At 40.1% G+C, this 25,649-nt stretch overlaps 1 protein-coding gene across 1 annotated transcript in view; it reads right to left on the bottom strand.

Annotated features, from left to right (window-relative positions):
• Positions 1 to 2,957: 2,957 nt before the first annotated feature.
• LOC139723220 (codanin-1-like) overlaps positions 2,958 to 25,649 on the bottom strand; it is a 63,746-nt gene continuing 41,054 nt past the window's right edge. Inside the window, exons 6-20 of the mRNA XM_071634480.1 lie at positions 15,865 to 15,937; positions 15,316 to 15,413; positions 14,385 to 14,492; positions 12,731 to 12,782; positions 12,065 to 12,127; positions 11,307 to 11,450; positions 10,689 to 10,855; positions 9,463 to 9,556; positions 8,887 to 9,034; positions 8,101 to 8,228; positions 7,084 to 7,358; positions 5,879 to 6,021; positions 5,153 to 5,310; positions 4,470 to 4,568; positions 2,958 to 3,632 (exon numbers count right to left, since the gene is read on the bottom strand). Of these exons, the coding sequence (XP_071490581.1) occupies positions 2,958 to 3,632; positions 4,470 to 4,568; positions 5,153 to 5,310; positions 5,879 to 6,021; positions 7,084 to 7,358; positions 8,101 to 8,228; positions 8,887 to 9,034; positions 9,463 to 9,556; positions 10,689 to 10,855; positions 11,307 to 11,450; positions 12,065 to 12,127; positions 12,731 to 12,782; positions 14,385 to 14,492; positions 15,316 to 15,413; positions 15,865 to 15,937 (2,425 nt within the window). The remainder of the gene's footprint in view (positions 3,633 to 4,469; positions 4,569 to 5,152; positions 5,311 to 5,878; positions 6,022 to 7,083; positions 7,359 to 8,100; positions 8,229 to 8,886; positions 9,035 to 9,462; positions 9,557 to 10,688; positions 10,856 to 11,306; positions 11,451 to 12,064; positions 12,128 to 12,730; positions 12,783 to 14,384; positions 14,493 to 15,315; positions 15,414 to 15,864; positions 15,938 to 25,649) is intronic.

Here is a 25,649-nt window from a genome sequence, read left to right on the forward strand (position 1 = left end):
TGCTGAGCCCTTGAAAACTAAGCCCTGTTTCATAAAACTATGGTAACTTTCACCATTAATAGTAACTCTGCAATCACAATGAGTGATTTCTCAGCTTTGAATGGCTAGGGAATAATGTTGCTATGGTAGTTACCACTTACTGCAGAGCTACTGTTAATGACATTACATTTATCATGGCTTTAATGCAACCGGGCCCTGAATTTCCTAATGCCCTTTCAGCACCATGACGTGAGATGTTGTTCATTTCACACACACTTCTTTTCCATCCTCAAGCAGACTAGCTCTGCTTCTGTCAGTCATCTGTACTCATCCTCTTTTTCCAGGACCTCTTGGCAAACTTGATAGAGAACATCAGCCACCTTCTCTTGTGACCCTGTAAAGTAACAAAAGGTGGAGAAATCAAACTCTATCTTCGACCTTGTTCTCTCATTATCACTTCTGCATACTGATTTTTTTATGAACGTTATGACAGTACAATGTGCTGCCGTTATAACAAACACGGTTATAACGAAATTACAGTTACAACAAAGTAAACATTTAGGCCGCAACATTATCCACTCTATGCTTTTTATTGTTTGTTTGTTCGGTTATAACAAAATTTCGACATTGCAAAAGAAAACTGCTGGTCCCAAGGACTTCATTATAACGGGAGTCCACTGTATTGTGACTAGAATGTGTGAAGCATAAGGCAGCGACACTGTTATCATTTGCTTTGTAGCACATGCTGTAAATGTATACCTTGTTATTTCCTTACAAAATACATCCAATGTGGAGATGAGACCATGTAGATATTGCACATGTTATATCAAGTTGGTATTTTTTTCTGGAAAAGTAATTCCAACAAAAAATAGGCTTGCGCTGGAGTATCAAAGTTTGTTCATTGTGATGGGAAAGCTCTTCACATTGGTTGTATCTTGAATAAGGCACATACTGTAAAACACAATATTTTCGCAGCATGAAATTTTTGTGAATTGGAGCCGACGGCCTTTTTCTCAGCATGAAATTTTCGCGAGTTGCCTCTAACGTTCAATGCATATAGTGTAGACACGAACTTCCACATGCATCTTAATTTTGCGAATCTTGGCTCTCGCAAAATTCACGAAATCAAAATGTACGCGAACATTCCTTGTTTTACAATATGTAGTAAATGCAAATTATCCATATGTTTCAACATTATTGCACTTCAATGTTTTGTCTGATCGAGGCAGTAAATAAATATGCAAACAGAGGCCAGAGTAGCAGTCAGTTACTGACAAACATTTGATAATGACACTGTTTCAACATTTGACTTCCTGCACATTGGTGCATCAGTCAAACACGTGGATTACCATTGGTCTGTGCCAAAGACTACTCGGGTGACTGCAATGGGCCAGTTTAAATTTTTTTTTTTTCCTGTCAACATCTCATAATAACAATGGTAATGGCTGAGCAGATTTGGTTAGATTTGCAAGAATTGCCTGCCAAACCTAAATACTGCCCTCTAAAACTCCAGGTGGGTAGTTTTAGAGGGGTGAACCATGGAGGAACAATTATGTAATAAAATCATGAGCTATGAAAATAGTTCTGGGCCAAGCTGTTTTATAAAGCTGTTCGTAAAGTTATGCAAGACTTTAGGAACGACTTAAATATGGCAAGCCAAGTGGGATTCCTAATTATTGTTAACTTCAATAGTTAAAGTTAAAATTTGCAAATGATAATGATTATTCTTACTTGTTAACACACATTTGTAGTTGAAAGTGTACTTTTGCCCCAATGTAGATGAAATATTGACATACAGTCGTACTTTGTTAAAACACAAGGGGAAAAAAAAAGGCACCCATATTGGCACTTCATATTCCAGTCGTTCCTAAAGTCTTCTGTAACTTTACAAATACCTTCATGAAACAAGGCCCTAGTCCGCTATCGTGTTAGTCATTACATCTGCAATTCTTACGGCTGAAGAAACTTACCCACACTCCGTGAGGTAGCGAGGGGCAGGATGACTCTAGCAATCTCCTCATTGATGTCCGATGACATCACAAGTTTACTCAAGGCTGATTGGACGATGCTCTCACTGGCAAGATGGTGCTCGCACAGTTGCAGTGTAATTTCAACAATAGACTTCCAGCAAGCCTACAAGAGAGTCAGAGAGAGAAGAAAAAAAATGTTTCTCACCCGTCTGTTTATCACGATGTATGTCGGTAGTTTCATTATAGCGTTTTGAAAATATCCAGAATACTGTACGAGCTGAAACTTTCGCGGTGGTTTTATTTTCGCGAATCTCGCGAAATCGCCTTTGAACCGCGAAAATAACAACACGCGAAATATAACAATGCGCGAATGAGTAAGTTCAGTTCGACCCTCGCAACCGCGAAATTAACAACACGCGAAAATGTCCTCCAAGTAGCAATTCGCGAAAATATCTGTACGCGAAAATTTCAGCTCGTACAGTAGCTCTCCTGAGCAGGTGTCTGAATTGAATATGAAGTGATGAACATTTCAACAGCTTTTGACTGGTGATATTTTTCTCTGTGGTTTAAACCATAGTAACTTCTATGATAAGTCAGCATAAAAACACACACACTTGGCTCTACTGGCAGTATGCACTTTTTGTTGTTTGGCACATTAGACATATATCCTTTTTCTCCCTCTCTCTCATTCAACAATCACAAGAATATGTGAAGATGCAGCAAGTTTGATAAAAATCAGGACAAGACAATTACCAAGCTATTTTCTTTTTTTAAAGCAAAGTTTCCTTCAGAACAACAACATTCTTTGTAGTACTAGCCATCTGTCTTTAAAAATATATGCATATCAAACAAAAACCGAGTAACTTCATTCACAAATGAAGGAATGGACTGATGAATAAATGAGCTGAACTCTTCTTTTATGATGGCAAACTAGATTACTCAGTTAACTGAATCATAATATGACTGTCCATAATTGTTGCCTTGGTAACATCATATCACTTGGTAACATCATACCACTTGGTCCTGGTTTCTTGAGATCATCCATGCTGTTCTACCACTGATGAAAGCCTCTATGGGGACCTTGGGTGAGGACTCTTCTTGCCACATGGACACCAGTCTCTCCAGTAGGGTGAGGCGTGTCAGAGTGGTTGCCATATCTACGGCTCCAGCTGAATCTCCCACTGTAGCACCGGCAGCTGTGATGTGGTCACCATTCACACACACTACTGCTTCTCTCTCACTGTGCAGACTGGTGCCCACTCCTTTCTCAACCTTAGCTGCACTGTGTGCCACATTACTATTGCATTGCTCCCCTGGTAGATCTCTCAGCCCCCTGGCATCAGAACTGTCCCACGTTGACTTGAGCGATTCACCAGTCCGGCTGAATATATTGCACTGATTGCCCATCAAATCACCGTCCGAGTTAGATAGTGACTGAATCGAGCCATTAGGATATTGTGTAGTCTCTTTCTGTAGATCTCTTGTCTTCTGTCTACAACCTTGCAAGTGCACATGTGTGTCTTCAACATTCACACCAGCATCCTCGACTTCTTCGTGAGCATCCTTCCGCGGGAAGGTGACTGGGCTAGAGGCGGAGAGATATTGGGGGTACCTTGTGGCCAGAGCCACACACAGCTCAACGGTCAGCTGGTGAATGGACTGGTAGGCCACTGGTGTGAGGTCCTGGTGTGGGAGGGAGCAAAAATGATACACTGATTTGTCAACGCAGAGCTACGGAGTATAAAGATTGGGAATCTAAATTATAAATTGGGTATAATATAAAATGGGAAGTCTAACTGCAGGGCTGTCTCCTGCCCAGCCATCTGTATTTGCCTCAATCACTGGGGTGCATTCAATCTAAGATTATTTTACTTAATTATTTACAATATCCTCTTAACAAGCAGAAAATATCTATCGTAAAACCAGGAATGTTCGTGTGCATGTTAATTTCGCAAATTTCGCGAGCCAAAACTTTGCAGAATTAAAATGTACGCAAAAGCTCTTGTCTACACTGTACGCATTGAATGCCAGTGACAATTGTGGAAAGTTTCATGCCAAGAAAAGTCTGTTGGCTCCAATTTGCAAAAATGTCATGCCATGAAAATGTCTTGCTTAACAGTATGCTGAAAAGCAACAGCTGCACTGAAAAATGGTGGTCAGTTTATATGATGTGCTTGCAGGAAGCTGCAATGACACTGACATTTTTCTTGGTATTATTTTCATTCATTGCGGACAGAAATGAAGTGAAAAATGCTGATGAAGGTTCATCAAGCGTACATCCACTGAACTGGAAATCTACAATAATTCTGCACAACCATATGCGATATCGACAAGATATTGAGTGTAGTACACATCAATGACATTCTAATATTTTCCAATGCATAGTTTCTCTGGTCAAGTTCTTCAACAGCCTCCATCTATTTCTCAGATTAAGACTACTGAAGTCTAATAACCTGGAGTGGAAGACTAGACATTACTGTGAAGGGCTCCAGGCTTAAAGTAAGAAAGTTTCCTACATACCTGACGAGATTGGATCATGGACTGAACGTGGCTGACTGTATCATGGAGGCTGTCCACAGAGATTGCCTCAGAGCTCGTTAGCACTCCAAGGATACATTCCTGCATTTTGAAAATGAAATGAAATGAAGTTACTCCAATGAGGAAATTATCTAAAAGAGTTGCAAATCGAGAATATAACAATAACGGAAGGGCTTTCATTATACAGGAACTTTGCTTACTATGATGAGGCTAGCATATAGAGCAGGATCAATCTAATATTTTAGTAGAGTTGAACAAAGCACAGGTAGATAGTTTTGACTGCTTAAAAGGCATTAAATATTTTTGATGGAAGCTGCTCTTGGCATCTCAAGTAGTCATAACAAAAAGATTAAGACAAAAAAAAAAACAAGAAGTGTACACACTACCATTTTAACAGCACTAATAATTGCAGGGTTGTAAATCAAAATAGGACACATACAAAAATGTACTTCAGCATACATGTTTCAAAGCCAACACGCAATGGTGCACCTCCACTAGGTTTGGACAATATAAACTTTATGACCTTGAGTATAAAATGAAATTAATGGAATGTGATTTCTGCTCTTCATCAATCCTATAGCCAAGTATGGATTTGAAATTTGGGAGCTCTTCAAAGGGGAGAAAAGAAGAAGAAAAAGAAAGAAAGGTGGAATTTGCCTCGTTACCTTGAGGTGTTGGATGACAGCTGACGGACACAAGCCTGCTCTATCATGACTCTCTGGTTTCCTAGGTAACTTCTTGGCCACGCCCTCTCTCTTGGGCAGACTAGTCTGTGCTCTCAGACACTTTGGAAGCTGGGACTTCACCTCCTGCTGCAGGGCACCTAGTTTGAGTGAAAACAGCAAAAATGAGAAAAATGACTAAATTAAACATGGCCATGTTGCTTTAAAGATGCACTATTTTATATCATCTTTCCTATAATTTGCATAAATGTTTAGGTCTACTAAAATGCTTATCAAACCAATTTTCACATGTTTTTAATGTCCTACATGTATTTCACACCTCACATGTCAAACGTCTGAAGGCATGATTTGGGGGGAACTATTCCTACTCTGCATTAATATACAGTACTCTTGATGAAACTTAAGACTGTTCTATAAATGCAGATTTCCTTCTCTTTGTTGTTAGACAAGTTTACAGAGGAATATGTAAAATCCCAAATTAATAAACATCTAAACTTTTTTTCTTTCAAGCACTATAATTATTCATATATGTTTAGGATGAGCTTTGTGATGTAAAATGTAGTTGTCTCACTTGAGTCAATGAAGAGATTAATGCTATGACGAAAATGCATGCATGCTGGTAACAGTCCATGAAGGAGAAAAGTGTCTGTAATTCTATCCATCTGTTCTGAGAAGGATGATGACAGATAAACTATTAAGCGATCTCACCAGGAATCTGGGTGGAGATCCACTTCTCCGTTCTCTCCAGCGCCATTCGAGAGCTGATGGCTGACGCCGTCTCAAGCACGGACTCCAATGTATCGCAGGACAGCAGCACCTCAAGAGCCAGACGGCACTTCCTCTCCACAAACCTTCAACAGGTAGAGAGTTTGAATCCAAAGTCAATTGCAGTTGTTACAGTCTGCTTGGGACAAGTCTGGAACATATGTCAGATGTGGATCCACTGAAAATATTGTATTTCCAGAGGGTCAGTACAATACAAAGAGATCCAATTACATTTTGTAGAGTGCAGCCATGATGAGTAGCTTACATTATGTAGAGTACAGCCATGATGGGTATAGTTTACTTTTCACATGATTGACTTTTCATACTTACTGGAGCAAAAACAATTCTTTGTGCTCTAAAGCAAAGTACAGAACACATTGATATTGCATTTTCATGTCTGTGCTTATATCAAACTGTGCAGAATGTACATAAAAAAATTGTAAACATTTTGCAGAAAATTGTAATGTTTATGGTACAGAGGGACAACTGCTGTTTATACAGGCTACCAAAATATCTTTCCCATGTAAAATCTGCATCAAGATGATGATTTCCTCTGTGTACAACTAGAAATGTCTTGTATGTCTTACAGGTTTCTTGTAACAGGATTCTTTTGACACATGTATCAGGCTATACACTAATGTGAGACTTTTTCTCTACAGGTTCTTTAAAACAGTATTAATGCACATGCCGTTGCTGATATTGTTTTTGTTCTGTAATGTTGTGTGGCATAATATTTTGTTGATATGCTATAATTTTGTCGCGTCTTTCACTATTTCTGTCCCATAAATCATTCAACATTATCTGAATTGTGTTTACATTGTTAGTTCTACAAGCTGCAGTCATGCATAACTCGTGAAGCATCACTCTTTCCTTTTCTTCCTTATTTCATAACTTGTTTTTCACTTTCCACTGGCTGACAACCAACGTAAAACATACCACACATTTGCATATTCTTGGTTTCTAAACAGTTTTTCTGTACGCTTGGCTTGACATGCATTGCAAATAAACTAATAAAGTGTGCTTCATTGATTTAAGAACAATGCTGCATCCAATTTCAATATTCGGAAACAGACAAGATGGAGACAAAATCCATTAAAAAGGTCATCTCTGTTAAGGAGAGGAGATAAAACCACCAAGCTTGAGCTTACCTCTTGGCCTCTTCTCTAGCCAGGGCTTGTGTCTCCTGGCTCAACTTCGCTCCAGCTTCCGCGGCCCTCGCCGAGACGGACCCAGCCTCTTTCTTCTTGCCGCTGCCGGAGGCCACCACTTCCCCAAGCTCTCTTACCACTCGCAGCCTGGCTCTGGAGACTAGCGAGCCATCTATGAACTTGATGCAGTTGGAGGCCACCCGCCCACTGACAAACTCCACACTCTTCTTCAGGGAGGTGGAGTGCGTGTGAAAGAAATTCTGCTCCAGCTCAGCCTGGGACATTAAAAACATTCAAGAGACATTTTTTGATCCCTCTCATGAAACAATCACTTTCAGCCCACCATGTATATGTTGCGTTTTACCTGTTACACCCATATTTTGTCTCATCATGTTCAATGGTATTAGAGAATAGATAATTAGCATACGATATTCATATCATAGTGGCGACTCTCCCGTTATAATGACATCCAAAGGACTGGCAGTTTTCTTTCATTATATAGAAATTTAATTGCATCAAAATTTCATTATAGCCAAAACGAATATTAAAAGCATACAAAGATACATAGATAATGATTTTTGGGACCTGAACATTTACTTCGTTGTAATAAAATTCCATTATAACTGTGTTCGTTATATCGAGAGTCCAGTGTACACTGTAATGTAGAATTTGTTGATGCAGCTGATGGAAGGGACCAGTTTATTGATTGCTATCTCATATAACCTGAAAAACTATGCAGAGCACAGAAAGGAAAAACTAACAAAGCACTTCTACATCAGTGCATACAGTATGTCACACTACAACACACTTTCGTCTTTCCCATGTTTTGTTCACCATTGTGCATAAATGTCTGGAGACTCAAATAGCAATGAATCTGAATTACATGAACTCTATAATCTCTATTGTTTCAAAGTGGTTCTGCTCAACTTGCACTGAGAGTCATCTCAGTATTGCAATGTTATGCACATTGCAAAAGGGCATTGCCCACTATCCTATACACATGGAAGTTTTCTTCACCTGTATTTGGTTCTCACTGATGACCGGTGTGCTTGGCAAGTCTACGGCCACTGGTGTGATCTTCTTGACCTGTGTGCTGCGGTTACTCATGCCTAGATTGGCCTCGGACAGCAGGCCCCTCAGGTCACCTGAAGTGGTAGATTTAAATAAACAACTTTTGACCTTTAATGTAAGGGTCAAAGTTAGGTGACAGATGAACTCATCCCTGTCATAGAGGCAGAATCCTCACTTGTTAAAGCAGGGGGGGGGGGGGTTGTAAGGATACACCAGACTCTTTGTAATGCAGCATAGTCATATTTCAGGCACACATAGATATCATGTATACATATATCAGCACCTGCACCATGACTGTAACATAATGTGTCATGAAAGGGTGTCATTTTTTTAATGCTACAGGGAGTTGATTCAAGAATTGAAATGATTATTGGATACCTACATCACCTGTCAGTGGCTGAGATATTAACCACTTGAAAAAATCAAACACTATCTGTCAATCATTTCAAAGAGATCTAAATCACCCATTCTTTTCAACAGACAAGGGGATGGCTTGCTATACTAGTATATCATATGACATATGCATATAGAAATTCTGTATGTCTACAGGTTTAAAAGCAAAAACAAAAATAAAAGTGAATGTTTAAGTACAGACAAAAGATTATAGTAGCATATAGTCAACTGTTACGACATCTTTGCAAATGTTGCCATTGGTATGCTGAATCATACACAAAAATTATTCACAGGCCAAGCAACACCACAAGTGCTTGTTCCGAGTGAACAACCTCTCACCCAGGAAGGGGCAGCAGGTGTAGAGAATGTGTCTGTCCACCAGTGGGAGGTGGTCCAGACACTGATCCGACCCCGGCTTGTTGCCATGGTGACTCCTCTCCAGGACGGGATTACTCGTCAGGTGAAGATCAGCAGGGAGGGCAGGGTTCTTGATACATGGAAAACAAGAAGGTAAAGACAGCGTTGAGCTGCTTGCGCACATTCATATCGAAACAGGATACAGACACTTCTATCATTTTTTAAAAGATCTCTACTCAAGGTCTGGTATTTCTGACCTAGCTTCACTGTTTTTCAAACAAGTTATCTCTCCTGAACTGTACGGAAATCAAAGTCACAGTGCTCAATAATCATAAGCTCAACCATCCTTGATAAAAAAAGTAAGTGAGAAAGCTAGTGACATCACAAGAGATTTGATTTCAGCTTTCTCCCATATTATTTCAATATTTTTTCCACACATGCTCTATCAAGTGCTTTCATCTCAATGTCCCGATAAACCATACATAGATGGTTAAATGAGCAACACTGTGGTAATCCAGGTCAAAAGGATCTTTGGTGTCATTTTTGTTCCTCACTCACCTCAAACAACCAGCCAAGCAGTAGAAGAATCAAGACGAGGTTGTGGTTGACAACAGGGTTGTCAAGGGCTTCAGACCATTGGACTGATATTCTCCTGGAAAGAAAAGAAAAGAAGATTATGAACTTGAAATTATATCAAACAAACATTATATCAGCATAGACATGAATAAAATGACTTAAAGGCCATGTATTGGTACATCAGGTCAGTGCACAGCATAACTTCTGAGGGAGAACCATGTATAATTCTGTCCATACGAGCATTGGCAATCCTACCAACGATGAGCACAGCACAATCATGGATAAGTCTGCCACACATTTGGCAGAGAGGTCCAGCATGACAGATAACACAGCCATTGCACAATCTCCAGGGACCATGTCATGCCCACCTTTGTTGAATACCAAGGTCAGAGTTTGCTGCATACTCCCATAACCAAGCCAACCAGCAGATAAACTCGACTCCATTCCATGCCCTTCAAACTGATTTACGTAAACACTGGGAAACGCCCGAGAAGATGCATGCTAGTTAATATTAATACATGAGGACACTGACTTCCTTTATCCCAAATCCTCATTCCTTACCCTTCCCAAAATCCTTCCCTACCCTACCCTCACCATTATGCCCTCTCCTGTCCTTTGTGTGCTCTCACTGTGGATATCGGCCACGAGGCTGAAGGCCTGGTGGTAGTGGTGGATCCCACAAAAAGAGTAGTTAATGATAATGTGTGAAAGACAACGACTCCCTGCATCCCAAATCCTCCCCCTTCCCCAAAATGCTGCCCCCTCCCCAAACCCTCCTCCACCCCAATCCTACCATTACACCATCTCCTGTTGCCTGTGTGCGCTCTCACTTGTGGATATTGGCAACGAGGCTGAAGGCTTGGTTTTAGTTGGTGGATCCCACGAGCAGAGAAGTTAATGGTACTGTGTGAAAGACGCTGATTCTCTTCATTCCAAATCCTTCCCCCACCCAACCCCCTTCCCCCTCCCCCACACCCCTACCATTACAACATCTCCTGTTGCTTCCCTGTGCTCTCACTTGTGGATGTCAGCCAGGAGGCTGAGGGTCTGGTGGTAGTTGGTGGATCCCACAAGCAAAGAAGTTAATGGTACTGTGAGAAAGACACTGATTCCCTCCATCCCAAATCCTCCCCCTTCATAAAATCCTTCCCCTCCCCCATCCCACCCCTACCATTACATCCTTTCCCATTGCCTGTGTGTGCTCTTACTTGTGGATGTCGGCCAGGAGGCTGAGGGCCTGGTGGTAGTGGTGGATCTGGGCTGCCAGCGTGTCCATCATGCTCAGGTACTCCACGACCCAGGGCAGGGTCAGGATCAGGCGCTGGTGGTCATCTGCCGTTGCCAGGCAACCGGCAACATCCACACCCGGTGGGGTCTGGGACACACAGAGAGCAGAGATGAAACAATTGGAGAGAGAGTGAGGAGACTCGCTTTCTATGAAAGACAAGATCACATGAATATGACAAGATACGTGCCTAAAAATGTCTGGACAACTACATGAATACACGACAATATGAATGCATGACTATATTTATGATGACATCACTATATAAACAAATGAAAACATAGATATAAAAATGTACATGTATTTGCACAAAGAAATGGAGTAGCGGCTTAGAAGTAAAAGACAAAAAAAAATCATCAAGAAGCATATATGAATTTACATACTCAGATATCATCTTGTAGTACCATAGGATATTACAACTGGAAGAACTTGATACCGCAAATTAAATGAGGCAGAATGAAGGCAGATTGAATAATGAAAGGAGGCATTGTCTCCACAAATTACGTCCTTTTTGCTCTCACATCTCAATGCTCCTACTCACTTTGTTGCGCATGATGAGGACGTTGTCTTTGACAGTGTCTGGTAGTTTGTCTCCACCTTGGTATGGCACAAAGGAAAGGAATCCCAGGAATTTGGCCAGCACACGGAGGGCCAGCAGGCAAGAACTGAAGTTTTCACGCTGCTCCTGAAGTCCAGACAAATACCAAAGAAACAGAAGTGAAAACAACTCACACAGTAACCAAGAATATTCTGATGAGCACAGCTTCATGACAAAACATACATCATTTTCTCTGTCCACCTACACAAACAAAGTAACAGACCATAAAGCAGACACCACATGACTGACAACTTGTCCCTTCCATGCTTTCTTTTCAATTTCTTTTTTTTTCATTCCAGCTCCAATCTACATAGGCTTTTCTTAATGATGTGTACATTCAACAGCATTGAGCCTCTTTCATTAGCGAGTTTATCACTTCCAACGAGAAGTCTATTTCACGTTTTGCAAACACATTAAAATCACAGAATATCCCTAGACATGGGTCAGTTTATGCCATTAATCCAAGTTCATCTAGGTAGCACACATAAAACTTGACAACTACTCTCATAAAGGTAACATTTCCAAAATCATTTCCAAAATCAAAGGCTCCAGAAAAAATAAAATGTCAGAACAGAGGTATGGCCTTTTCTAGTATTAAAATACGGGTGTAGGTTTCATTTCTCTTCTCAGAAAAATTGCACAGCAAAGACCTGCTGAACTTCGTTGTTTGGTTGCATAATTTATGTCTTTGCTAAACTCACGTTATCAATGATGACTGGTGTTGTCTGCATCTGATCGTTCACTCCCAGCTGTATCTCATTAAGCTGTAAGATTGGAAGACATAAAAAAAAATTGAGTTAAACCATGGGACTGATGAACAGCATTGTTAAAATCCTATTTCTTTAGGTTTGCATATTTTGCCAAGTTAGTCTGATTCATCACATGCAGCTAAATGATGCTGGTGACAGCTGTTATCATCAAGATCACTCAATCATCATCATCATCATAATCATCATCATCATTATCATTATCACAAGTCATTACCTAATATATTACCATTAATCTCATCATCATAATTCTAACACAATGTTAACATGCTCTTTATACTATTTCAACTTAAATCTACAATAGTCAATTATCCAAATGTTATTGCTACAATATACCAAGTGTAAAGAGTCATGTTAACAGCAATTGTATATATCATTAGCTACATATTCTCCATCTCAATGGTATTCAACTTTTTAGTTTTTTAGTTGAGGATTTGAAAAGGCCCATATAGGAAGTTGGCAATAGCTCTATGGTGTGGGAGGAACAGGGTGAATGTTTCATTAGTTTGAATAGGGTCTACCTTTTTGATGGCTCATTGCATCGTTTATCAAATTTGTGTGACTCTAGAAGTTTCTGTGTGTACGTGCATATATACATACCTCAGTGATCTTGGCAGCAAAACTGTCCATCAAGTGCTGGTTGAATGTGAAACTAAACAAGAAATGACACAAACATATCTATGTGAGTATTACTAAATCAAAACCAACACAACCAAACCAAATCTAACCAAACCAGACTTCCCGATAATGTCCAAAAGTTTGAGCACATGGTAACACCACAGACAAAATCACATATAGTTTCAGTGATGTGTGACAACTCATAGTTTTGGGGTCATAACATGCATGCCTCAAATGGACAAAAAATATCAAATAATTAGAAATGTCACTACGGCGACTGGTGTATGCCTCCGCCATAATGCATGGTTCTCCTAATAGGTCTATAGTACAATGTCTTGACAATGTGTGATGACAGTTTCACACAATTGGCAAAATATTAAAATGACAGGTTTGCCACAAATGTGCTGAATGTTCACTTTCCCAGAACTAGGTTCAATTGGATGAATGATTAAAACGTCAGAGTGCAGGTATTTGGGGGAACTGATGATTTTTACTTGACTTTTGACCCTTTTATAAGTTTATGCATTGAGTAATTTTCAAGGTATTGAGAAAAAGTATAATTTTAGTATCAAATGGTAAAATAGTATTATCTAAACCTGGCCTTTGACCTTTGACCTCACAGTTCCAAAGAGAATCACTGTTAGGTAGAACATGCATAAATATGTAAGTTTCATGATAATACCTGGAGTTACTTTTGAGATATGGAGGAAGAAGTGCAATTTAGCACTGTCACTTGACCTTTGACCTTTTGACCTTTGACCTTTTGGCAAGAAACTTCCCACAGAATATATATTGGGTTATACATGCACACATCAAGTTAAAAAAAAAATATCCTTCAGGCATTGCATAAATATAAGGAAAGTAGTGATATTTTGAGGAGTTGACCTTTGACCCCATGACCTTTGACCCATGACCCCCAACTTCCCTAGATAATCACTGCCCATCGATACATGCATATATACTAAGTTCCAAGAAGATACCTTGAACCATTTGCGAGATATGGAGAAAAACATGAAATTTCAACCTTTTTTTCACAAAATAACCTGTGACCTTTGACCTTTGACCCCGTGACCCTAAAATCCAAACAAAGTATCATTCCCCCAGGGTATACCCTCATACCAAGTTTGATGCAAAACCACCTCACGGTTCTTGAGATATCGACAAAAACAAAACGGGACGGACGGACGTACGTACGGACGTACGGACGGACGGACGGACGGACGGACGGACGATCCGAAAACATAATGCCTCCGGCCACTTCGTTGGCGGAGGCATAAAAACACACACGTGCAAAAGCAAACAAAAGAATGTGCAATGCACATAAAAAACAGGAAATGGATCTACTCATGTGACAAATTTCTTGAAGCTTCAGCTGTGTGCATTCACACCACACAAAACGATGAGTAGTTATGTGAGAAGAGAGCAACTTCCAAAGTATATGCAGGAAGTTTATAGGGAAGTTTCGTGGTAATTTCTCAAGGAGTTTGCAGTCATACTGCCAAAACAATGTGAAGCAAAATACCGGGTAGTAAAAGTATGCATGGTTTCGTGTCACCGCAGCTAATGAGTTATCTCTCGTATGACGTGGAAAAAAAATTTAAATGTGCATTACTGAAAGACAAGCTACTACATGTACCTGTCAGCAGCAACGATGAAATCCCGAAAGAATTCCTGGCAGCCGTGGAATGCTGGAGGGGGACAGGGACCACCCAGTGACGCTGGGGTGGAGAAACGGTCTTCCAGTCTGGACAAGAATACAAATTAAATGATTGATCAATCGACTATACTGAGGTTGTTTTTTTTTTTCATTTCATATTTGTGCACACATTTTAATTTCAGCAATGCAACAAAACATTTACACCAGGTCAGGTCAGGTCACCTACTGTAATAAATTTCAGCATAATAACGTTGAACAGCACATCTCTATTATTTTTAGAGGAAATCGGACAAACAACATTATTTTCAAGTGACAAATTGAAGAAAAACACATGCCGATACTATGCTTTTAACACTGCCACTGTTGGTTTTATGATATTTGCATATGAATATGTACACATTTTTATCACAGCCAATCTTGCTTTACCTTTTTAATATGAGATTAAACAATTATCTGTGACTTGCAAAAACTTATTGCTATCTTTAATGACTAGCATGGAAATAGGCTGCTTTGGGGACTGTTTACCTTCACAAGTTTTTGACTTTATACTTAGGTTTCAAGCCATACAACACTGATATTATCAACTACAATAGACAAGAGTCTGTTGACACAATCACAAACCATTCTTTTGTCAGTTACGGTTACTTGGTTCATGTAACACATGAAGAAAATATTCTTGAAGTGTTGCAATACATCTGCAGCTTGAACATATCAATTATACAATATCATTTTTTTTTTTTTTTGGTCATGAAATCTGTGCTTTCTCTAACTTTGCAAGCAAACAGTTTGCTCACTTGCAGAGAATATTGAATTATCTTATGTAAGAATACCACCTACTGCTGCTTAATGAAGTTTTGTGATGTAATTCTATCAGGTTTGTACTATGAGCATTCTTGGATGACCCACTTACCTCTTGAACTTGCCCGGATTTGTCCTTTTCAAATGCTGGATGAAGCTCAGTTCCTGTGAGTCTCCACTGTCAATCACTGAACTGTCCCCTTGACACATCTGTTACAGAGGTAGAGCAGATCTTGTTATCATTGGAACTCACCTTCTCCACTTAAGTCGCAGCAAGCATCCCTCCATCTGAGATCTTGGCAACAGTACTTTTTACTGGTAGATTTCCATACATTATGTCATAATCCCAAATTATGGTTCTCAAGCATAATTTCTTTATAAATGAAGAGCATGCATGGTGGATTTAATTGTTGGCTGGTATGTTTCTTTTTTTTTCACCACAATTCTATTTTAAATTGCAATTTGGATAAACCATCACAGAATTCACATTTCATATCACCACTAATAAGTAAATATCATCCTTCAATGTACTGTACAAGGTGGATACACAACAACAACAGCTGCAGCAGCAGCAGCAGCTATGATGACGACGACGACGACAACAACAACAACAACAACAACAACTACACAACAAACAATTCTAGCATCTCCACATGCTAACCTTCACGAGCTGAGACTGAAAGAGCCTGGCGAAGTGGGTGAAGTTTGTGACGTCCATCTGCCTCACCAGCTCCCTGTTTGACAGAATGAATGCAACGATTGCAACAACCATTAATCCACGATGATAGTTTGCCCACATTTGTATGGTATCATGGAGAATCTAACAAATGTGAGATATAATCCACAAGTTTTTCATAAGATAAACTTCACAAACTGGTCTAAGAGAAAATCAAAAATCATTTTCTGTCATAGTAAAAGGCTAAACTTTAATCTTTCATAGCTGGAGTACTCTGAGACCTCAGAACCTTGACAGCAGAATAATTCCTCATCTCATTCATCAGAAGTCCAACTCTTCTACTGAAGATTCAATACTGTGAAAATCAAATTTTGTACAATAAAAGGGTGTCAAGGTGTACTGACATCCAAAAGGTTATGAAAGGAGTTTTGCCTAATGAAAGGGTGTACAGAGGAGATGGCTGTAAGAGGGTTATAGAAATAGATCTGCAAACTGACCTGGGAATAATAGGGAATCTAAACAATTTTTCCACATTAAAGGGGTCACAAAGGAACTGGGAATAAGAGGGTTATAGAAACTGTCTTGCCAAATGAAAGGATTTACACAGAGCTGGGAATAAAAGGATTATAGAAACTGACTTGCCAAATGAAGGGGTTTACACAGAGCTGGGAATAAAAGGGTTATGGAATCTGCCATGCCAAATGAAAGGGTTTACACAGTGCAGGGAATAAAAGGATTATAGAAAATGTATTGGCAAATGAAAGGGTTTACACAGTGCTGGGAATAAAACGGTTATAGCAAATGTATTGGCAAATGAAAGAGTTTACACAGTGCTGGGAATAAAAGGGTTAAAGAAACCGTCTTGCCAAATGAAAGGGTCTCCACTGAGATGAGAATTAAAGGATTATAGAAACTGCCCTGCCAAATGAAAAGGTCTATACTGAGCTGGGAATAAAAGGGTTATAGAAACTGCCATGCCCAATGAGGGGGGCTACACTGAGCTGGGAATAAACAGGTTATACAAAATGCATTGGCAAGTGAAAGGGTTTCCACAGAGCTGGGAATAGAAGGGATATAGAAACTGTCTTGCAAAATGAAAGGGTTTACACAGAGTTAGGAATAAAAGGGCTATAGAAACTGCCATGCCAAATGAAAGGGTCTACACTGAACTGGGAAAAAAAAGGTTATAGAATCTGTCCTACACAAGGAAAGGGACTACACTGAGCTGGGAATAAAAGGGTTATAGAAACTGCCCTGCCAAATGAAAGGGTCGTCACTGAGCTGGGAATAAAAGGGATATAGAAACTATCATTAAGGAATGAAAGGGTCTCCACTGAGCTGGGAATAAAAGGGTTATACAAACTGTCTTGCCAAATGAAAGGGTTATGCAGAGATGGGAATAAAAGGGTTATAGAAACTGCTATGCCAAATGAATGGGGCTACACTGAGCTGGGAATAAAAGAGCTATAGAAACTGCCATGCCAAATGAAAGGGGCTATACTGAGCTGGGAATAAAAGGGTTATAGAAACTGTCATCCCAAATGAAAGGGTTTGTACAGAGCTAGGAATAAAAGGGATATAGAAACTTCTATGCCACATGAAAGGGGCTATACTGAGCTGGGAATAAAAGGGTTATAGAAACTGTCTTAACAAATAAAAGGGTTTGTACTGAGCTGGGAATAAAAGGGTTATAGAAACTGCTATGCCACATGAAAGGGGCTACACTGAGCTGGGAATAAAAGGGTTATAGAAACTACCATGCCTAATGAAAGGGGCTACACTGAGCTGGGAATAAAAGGGTTATAGAAACTGTCTTCCCAAATGAAAGGGTTTGTACAGAGCTGGGAATAAAAGGGTTATAGAAACTGTCTTTACAAATGAAAGGATTTACACACAGCTGGGAATAAAAGGGTTATAGAAACTGCAATGCCACATATAGAAACTGTCTTCCCAAATGAAAGGGTTTGTACAGAGCTGGGAATAAAAGGGTTATAGAAACTGTCTTGCAAAATGAAAGGGTTTACACAGAGTTAGGAATAAAAGGGATATAGAAACTGCCATGCCAAATGAAAGGGTCTACACTGAACTGGGGAAAAAAAGGTTATAGAATCTGTCCTACGCAAGGAAAGGGACTACACTGAGCTGGGAATAAAAGGGTTATAGAAACTGCCCTGCCAAATGAAAGGGTCGTCACTGAGCTGGGAACAAAAGGGTTATAGAAACTATCATTAAGGAATGAAAGGGTCTCCACTGAGCTGGGAATAAAAGGGTTATAATACAAACTGTCTTGCCAAATGAAAGGGTTACGCAGAGATGGGAATAAAAGGGTTATAGAAACTGCTATGCCAAATGAAAGGGGCTACACTGAGCTGGGAATAAAAGAGCTATAGAAACTGCCATGCCAAATGAAAGGGGCTATACTGAGCTGGGAATAAAAGGATTATAGAAACTGTCATCCCACATGAAAGGGTTTGTACAGAGCTAGGAATAAAAGGGATATAGAAACTGCTATGCCACATGAAAGGGGCTATACTGAGCTGGGAATAAAAGGGTTATAGAAACTGTCTTTACAAATAAAAGGGTTTGTACTGAGCTGGGAATAAAAGGATTATAGAAACTGCTATGCCACATGAAAGGGGCTACACTGAGCTGGGAATAAAAGGGTTATAGAAACTACCATGCCTAATGAAAGGGGCTACACTGAGCTGGGAATAAAAGGGTTATAAAAACTGTCTTCCCAAATGAAAGGGTTTGTACAGAGCTGGGAATGAAAGGGTTATCGAAACTGTCTTTACAAATGAAAGGGTTTCCACACAGCTGGGAATAAAAGGGTTATAGAAACTGCAATGCCACATATAGAAACTGTCTTCCCAAATGAAAGGGTTTGTACAGAGCTGGGAATACAAGGGATATAGAAACTGCTATGCCACATGAAAGGGGCTACACGGAGCTGGGAATAAAAGGGTTATAGACACTGCCATGCCATATAAAAGGGGCTATACTGAGCTGGGAATAAAAGGGCTATAGAAATTGTCTTTAGAAATGAAAGGGTTTACACACAGCTGGGAATAAAAGGGTTATAGAAACTGCCATGCCAAATGAAAGGGGCTATACTGAGCTGGGAATAAAAGGGTTATAGAAACTGCCATGCCAAATGAAAGGGGCTACACTGAGCTGGGAATAAAAGGGTTATAGAAACTGTCTTCCCAAATGAAAGGGTTTGTACAGAGCTGGGAATAAAAGGGGTATAGAAACTGCCATGCCAAATAAAAGGGGCTATACTGAGCTGGGAATAAAAGGGTTATAGAAACTGTCTTTACAAATGAAAGGGTTTACACAAAGCTGGGAATAAAAGGGTTATAGAAACTGCCATGCCAAATGAAAGGGGCTACACTGAGCTGGGAATAAAAGGGTTATAGAAACTGTCTTCCCAAATGAAAGGGTTTGTACAGAGCTGGGAATAAAAGGGTTATAGAAACTGCTATGCCACATATAGAAACTGTCTTCCCAAATGAAAGGGTTTGTACAGAGCTGGGAATAAAAGGGTTATAGAAACTGCTATGCCACATGAAAGAGGCTACACTGAGCTGGGAATAAAAGGGTTATAGAAACTGTCTTCCCAAATGAAAGGGTTTGTACAGAGCTGGGAATAAAAGGGTTATAGAAACTGTCTTTACAAATGAAAGGGTTTACACACAGCTGGGAATAAAAGGGTTATAGAAACTGCAATGCCACATATAGAAACTGTCTTCCCAAATGAAAGGGTTTGTACGGAGCTGGGAATAAAAGGGTTATAGAAACTGCTATGCCACATGAAAGGGGCTACACGGAGCTGGGAATAAAAGGGTTATAGACACTGCCATGCCAAATAAAAGGGGCTATACTGAGCTGGGAATAAAAGGGCTATAGAAATTGTCTTTAGAAATGAAAGGGTTTACACACAGCTGGGAATAAAAGGGTTATAGAAACTGCCATGCCAAATGAAAGGGGCTATACTGAGCTGGGAATAAAAGGGTTATAGAAACTGTCTTCCCAAATGAAAGGGTTTGTACAGAGCTGGGAATAAAAGGGATATAGAAACTGCCATGCCAAATAAAAGGGGCTATACTGAGCTGGGAATAAAAGGGCTATAGAAACTGTCTTTACAAATGAAAGGGTTTACACAAAGCTGGGAATAAAAGGGTTATAGAAACTGCCATGCCAAATGAAAGGGGCTACACTGAGCTGGGAATAAAAGGGTTATAGAAACTGTCTTCCCAAATGAAAGGGTTTGTACAGAGCTGGGAATAAAAGGGTTATAGAAACTGCTATGCCACATATAGAAACTGTCTTCCCAAATGAAAGGGTTTGTACAGAGCTGGGAATAAAAGGGCTATAGAAACTGCCATGCCCAATGAGGGGGGCTACACTGAGCTGGGAATAAACAGGTTATAGAACATGCATTGGCAAATGAAAGGGTTTCCACAGAGCTGGGAATAGAAGGGTTATAGAAACTGTCTTGCAAAATGAAAGGGTTTACACAGTGCTGGGAATAAAAGGGCTATAGAAACTGCCATGCCAAATGAAAGGGTCTACACTGAACTGGGAAAAAAAAGGGTTATAGAATCTGTCCTACGCAAGGAAAGGGACTACACTGAGCTGGGAATAAAAGGGTTATAGAAACTATCATTAAGGAATGAAAGGGGCTACACTGAGCTGGGAATAAAAGAGCTATAGAAACTGCCCTGCCAAATGAAAGGGTCGTCACTGAGCTGGGAATAAAAGGGTTATAGAAACTATCATTAAGGAATGAAAGGGGCTACACTGAGCTGGGAATAAAAGAGCTATAGAAACTGCCCTGCCAAATGAAAGGGTCGTCACTGAGCTGGGAATAAAAGGGTTATAGAAACTATCATTAAGGAATGAAAGGGGCTACACTGAGCTGGGAATAAAAGAGCTATAGAAACTGCCATGCCAAATGAAAGGGGCTATACTGAGCTGGGAATAAAAGGGTTATAGAAACTGTCATCCCAAATGAAAGGGTTTGTACAGAGGTAGGAATAAAAGGGATATAGAAACTGCTATGCCACATGAAAGGGGCTATACTGAGCTGGGAATAAAAGGGTTATAGAAACTGTCTTTACAAATAAAAGGGTTTGTACTGAGCTGGGAATAAAAGGGTTATAGAAAATGCTATGCCACATGAAAGGGGCTACACTGAGCTGGGAATAAAAGGGTTATAGAAACTACCATGCCTAATGAAAGGGGCTACACTGAGCTGGGAATAAAAGGGTTATAGAAACTGTCTTTACAAATAAAAGGGTTTGTACTGAGCTGGGAATAAAAGGATTATAGAAACTGCTATGCCACATGAAAGGGGCTACACTGAGCTGGGAATAAAAGGGTTATAGAAACTACCATGCCTAATGAAAGGGGCTACACTGAGCTGGGAATAAAAGGGTTATAAAAACTGTCTTCCCAAATGAAAGGGTTTGTACAGAGCTGGGAATGAAAGGGTTATCGAAACTGTCTTTACAAATGAAAGGGTTTCCACACAGCTGGGAATAAAAGGGTTATAGAAACTGCAATGCCACATATAGAAACTGTCTTCCCAAATGAAAGGGTTTGTACAGAGCTGGGAATACAAGGGATATAGAAACTGCTATGCCACATGAAAGGGGCTACACGGAGCTGGGAATAAAAGGGTTATAGACACTGCCATGCCATATAAAAGGGGCTATACTGAGCTGGGAATAAAAGGGCTATAGAAATTGTCTTTAGAAATGAAAGGGTTTACACACAGCTGGGAATAAAAGGGTTATAGAAACTGCCATGCCAAATGAAAGGGGCTATACTGAGCTGGGAATAAAAGGGTTATAGAAACTGCCATGCCAAATGAAAGGGGCTACACTGAGCTGGGAATAAAAGGGTTATAGAAACTGTCTTCCCAAATGAAAGGGTTTGTACAGAGCTGGGAATAAAAGGGGTATAGAAACTGCCATGCCAAATAAAAGGGGCTATACTGAGCTGGGAATAAAAGGGTTATAGAAACTGTCTTTACAAATGAAAGGGTTTACACAAAGCTGGGAATAAAAGGGTTATAGAAACTGCCATGCCAAATGAAAGGGGCTACACTGAGCTGGGAATAAAAGGGTTATAGAAACTGTCTTCCCAAATGAAAGGGTTTGTACAGAGCTGGGAATAAAAGGGTTATAGAAACTGCTATGCCACATATAGAAACTGTCTTCCCAAATGAAAGGGTTTGTACAGAGCTGGGAATAAAAGGGTTATAGAAACTGCTATGCCACATGAAAGAGGCTACACTGAGCTGGGAATAAAAGGGTTATAGAAACTGTCTTCCCAAATGAAAGGGTTTGTACAGAGCTGGGAATAAAAGGGTTATAGAAACTGTCTTTACAAATGAAAGGGTTTACACACAGCTGGGAATAAAAGGGTTATAGAAACTGCAATGCCACATATAGAAACTGTCTTCCCAAATGAAAGGGTTTGTACGGAGCTGGGAATAAAAGGGTTATAGAAACTGCTATGCCACATGAAAGGGGCTACACGGAGCTGGGAATAAAAGGGTTATAGACACTGCCATGCCAAATAAAAGGGGCTATACTGAGCTGGGAATAAAAGGGCTATAGAAATTGTCTTTAGAAATGAAAGGGTTTACACACAGCTGGGAATAAAAGGGTTATAGAAACTGCCATGCCAAATGAAAGGGGCTATACTGAGCTGGGAATAAAAGGGTTATAGAAACTGTCTTCCCAAATGAAAGGGTTTGTACAGAGCTGGGAATAAAAGGGATATAGAAACTGCCATGCCAAATAAAAGGGGCTATACTGAGCTGGGAATAAAAGGGCTATAGAAACTGTCTTTACAAATGAAAGGGTTTACACAAAGCTGGGAATAAAAGGGTTATAGAAACTGCCATGCCAAATGAAAGGGGCTACACTGAGCTGGGAATAAAAGGGTTATAGAAACTGTCTTCCCAAATGAAAGGGTTTGTACAGAGCTGGGAATAAAAGGGTTATAGAAACTGCTATGCCACATATAGAAACTGTCTTCCCAAATGAAAGGGTTTGTACAGAGCTGGGAATAAAAGGGCTATAGAAACTGCCATGCCCAATGAGGGGGGCTACACTGAGCTGGGAATAAACAGGTTATAGAACATGCATTGGCAAATGAAAGGGTTTCCACAGAGCTGGGAATAGAAGGGTTATAGAAACTGTCTTGCAAAATGAAAGGGTTTACACAGTGCTGGGAATAAAAGGGCTATAGAAACTGCCATGCCAAATGAAAGGGTCTACACTGAACTGGGAAAAAAAAGGGTTATAGAATCTGTCCTACGCAAGGAAAGGGACTACACTGAGCTGGGAATAAAAGGGTTATAGAAACTATCATTAAGGAATGAAAGGGGCTACACTGAGCTGGGAATAAAAGAGCTATAGAAACTGCCCTGCCAAATGAAAGGGTCGTCACTGAGCTGGGAATAAAAGGGTTATAGAAACTATCATTAAGGAATGAAAGGGGCTACACTGAGCTGGGAATAAAAGAGCTATAGAAACTGCCCTGCCAAATGAAAGGGTCGTCACTGAGCTGGGAATAAAAGGGTTATAGAAACTATCATTAAGGAATGAAAGGGGCTACACTGAGCTGGGAATAAAAGAGCTATAGAAACTGCCATGCCAAATGAAAGGGGCTATACTGAGCTGGGAATAAAAGGGTTATAGAAACTGTCATCCCAAATGAAAGGGTTTGTACAGAGCTAGGAATAAAAGGGATATAGAAACTGCTATGCCACATGAAAGGGGCTATACTGAGCTGGGAATAAAAGGGTTATAGAAACTGTCTTTACAAATAAAAGGGTTTGTACTGAGCTGGGAATAAAAGGGTTATAGAAACTGCTATGCCACATGAAAGGGGCTACACTGAGCTGGGAATAAAAGGGTTATAGACACTGCCATGCCATATAAAAGGGGCTATACTGAGCTGGGAATAAAAGGGTTATAGAAACTGTCTTCCCAAATGAAAGGGTTTGTACAGAGCTGGGAATAAAAGGGTTATAGAAACTGCTATGCCACATGAAAGAGGCTACACTGAGCTGGGAATAAAAGGGTTATAGAAACTGTCTTCCCAAATGAAAGGGTTTGTACAGAGCTGGGAATAAAAGGGGTATAGAAACTGTCTTTACAAATGAAAGGGTTTACACACAGCTGGGAATAAAAGGGTTATAGAAACTGCAATGCCAACTAAAAGGGGCTATACTGAGCTGGGAATAAAAGGGCTATAGAAATTGTCTTTAGAAATGGAAGGGTTTACACACAGCTGGGAATAAAAGGGTTATAGAAACTGCCATGCCAAATGAAAGGGGCTATACTGAGCTGGGAATGAAAGGGTTATAGAAACTGCCATGCCAAATGAAAGGGGCTACACTGAGCTGGGAATAAAAGGGTTATAGAAACTGTCTTCCCAAATGAAAGGGTTTGTACAGAGCTGGGAATAAAAGGGTTATAGAAACTGCCATGCCAAATAAAAGGGGCTATACTGAGCTGGGAATAAAAGGGCTATAGAAACTGTCTTTACAAATGAAAAGGTTTACACAAAGCTGGGAATAAAAGGGTTATAGAAACTGCCATGCCAAATGAAAGGGGCTACACTGAGCTGGGAATAAAAGGGTTATAGAAACTGCTATGCCACAAATAGAAACTGTCTTCCCAAATGAAAGGGTTTGTACAGAGCTGGGAATAAAAGGGTTATAGAAACTGCTATGCCACATGAAAGAGGCTACACTGAGCTGGGAATAAAAGGGTTATAGAAACTGTCTTCCCAAATGAAAGGGTTTGTACAGAGCTGGGAATAAAAGGGTTATAGAAACTGTCTTTACAAATGAAAGGGTTTACACTTTGTACAGAGCTGGGAATAAAAGGGTTATAGAAACTGCTATGCCACATGAAAGGGGCTACACGGAGCTGGGAATAAAAGAGTTATAGACACTGCTATGCCAAATAAAAGGGGCTATACTGAGCTGGGAAGAAAAGGGCTATAGAAATTGTCTTTAGAAATGAAAGGGTTTACACACAGCTGGGAATAAAAGGGTTATAGAAACTGCCATGCCAAATGAAAGGGGCTATACTGAGCTGGGAATAAAAGGGTTATAGAAACTGTCTTCCCAAATGAAAGGGTTTGTACAGAGCTGGGAATAAAAGGGTTATAGAAACTGCTATGCCACATATAGAAACTGTCTTCCCAAATGAAAGGGTTTGTACAGAGCTGGGAATAAAAGGGCTATAGAAACTTCTATGCCACATGAAAGGGGCTACACTGAGCTGGGAAAAAAAGGGCTATAGAAACTGTCTTCCCAAATGAAAGGGTTTGTAAAGCTCGCTGGCAATAAAAGGGTTATAGAAACTGTCTTTACGAATGAAAGGGTTTGCACAGAACTGGGAATAAAAGGGCTATAGAAACTGCTATGCCACATGAAAGGGGCTACACTGAGCTGGGAATAAAAGGGTTATAGAAACTGCCTTTACAAATGAAAGGGTTTGCACAGAGCTGGGAATAAAAGGGATATAGAAACTGCTTTGCCACATATAGAAACTGTCTTGCCAAATGAAAGGGTTTGTACAGAGCTGAGAATAAAAGGGTTATAGAAACTGCTATGCCACATGAAAGGGGCTACACTGAGCTGGGAATAAAAGGGTTATAGACACTGCCATGCCAAATAAAAGGGGCTATACTGAGCTGGGAATAAAAGGGTTATGGAAACTGCCATGCCAAATGAA

The sequence above is a fragment of the Diadema antillarum genome, unplaced genomic scaffold (assembly GCF_040938485.1).
Source record: "Diadema antillarum isolate AM-2024a unplaced genomic scaffold, OU_Dant_1.0 scf00000183, whole genome shotgun sequence".
Classification (NCBI taxonomy): domain Eukaryota; kingdom Metazoa; phylum Echinodermata; class Echinoidea; order Diadematoida; family Diadematidae; genus Diadema; species Diadema antillarum.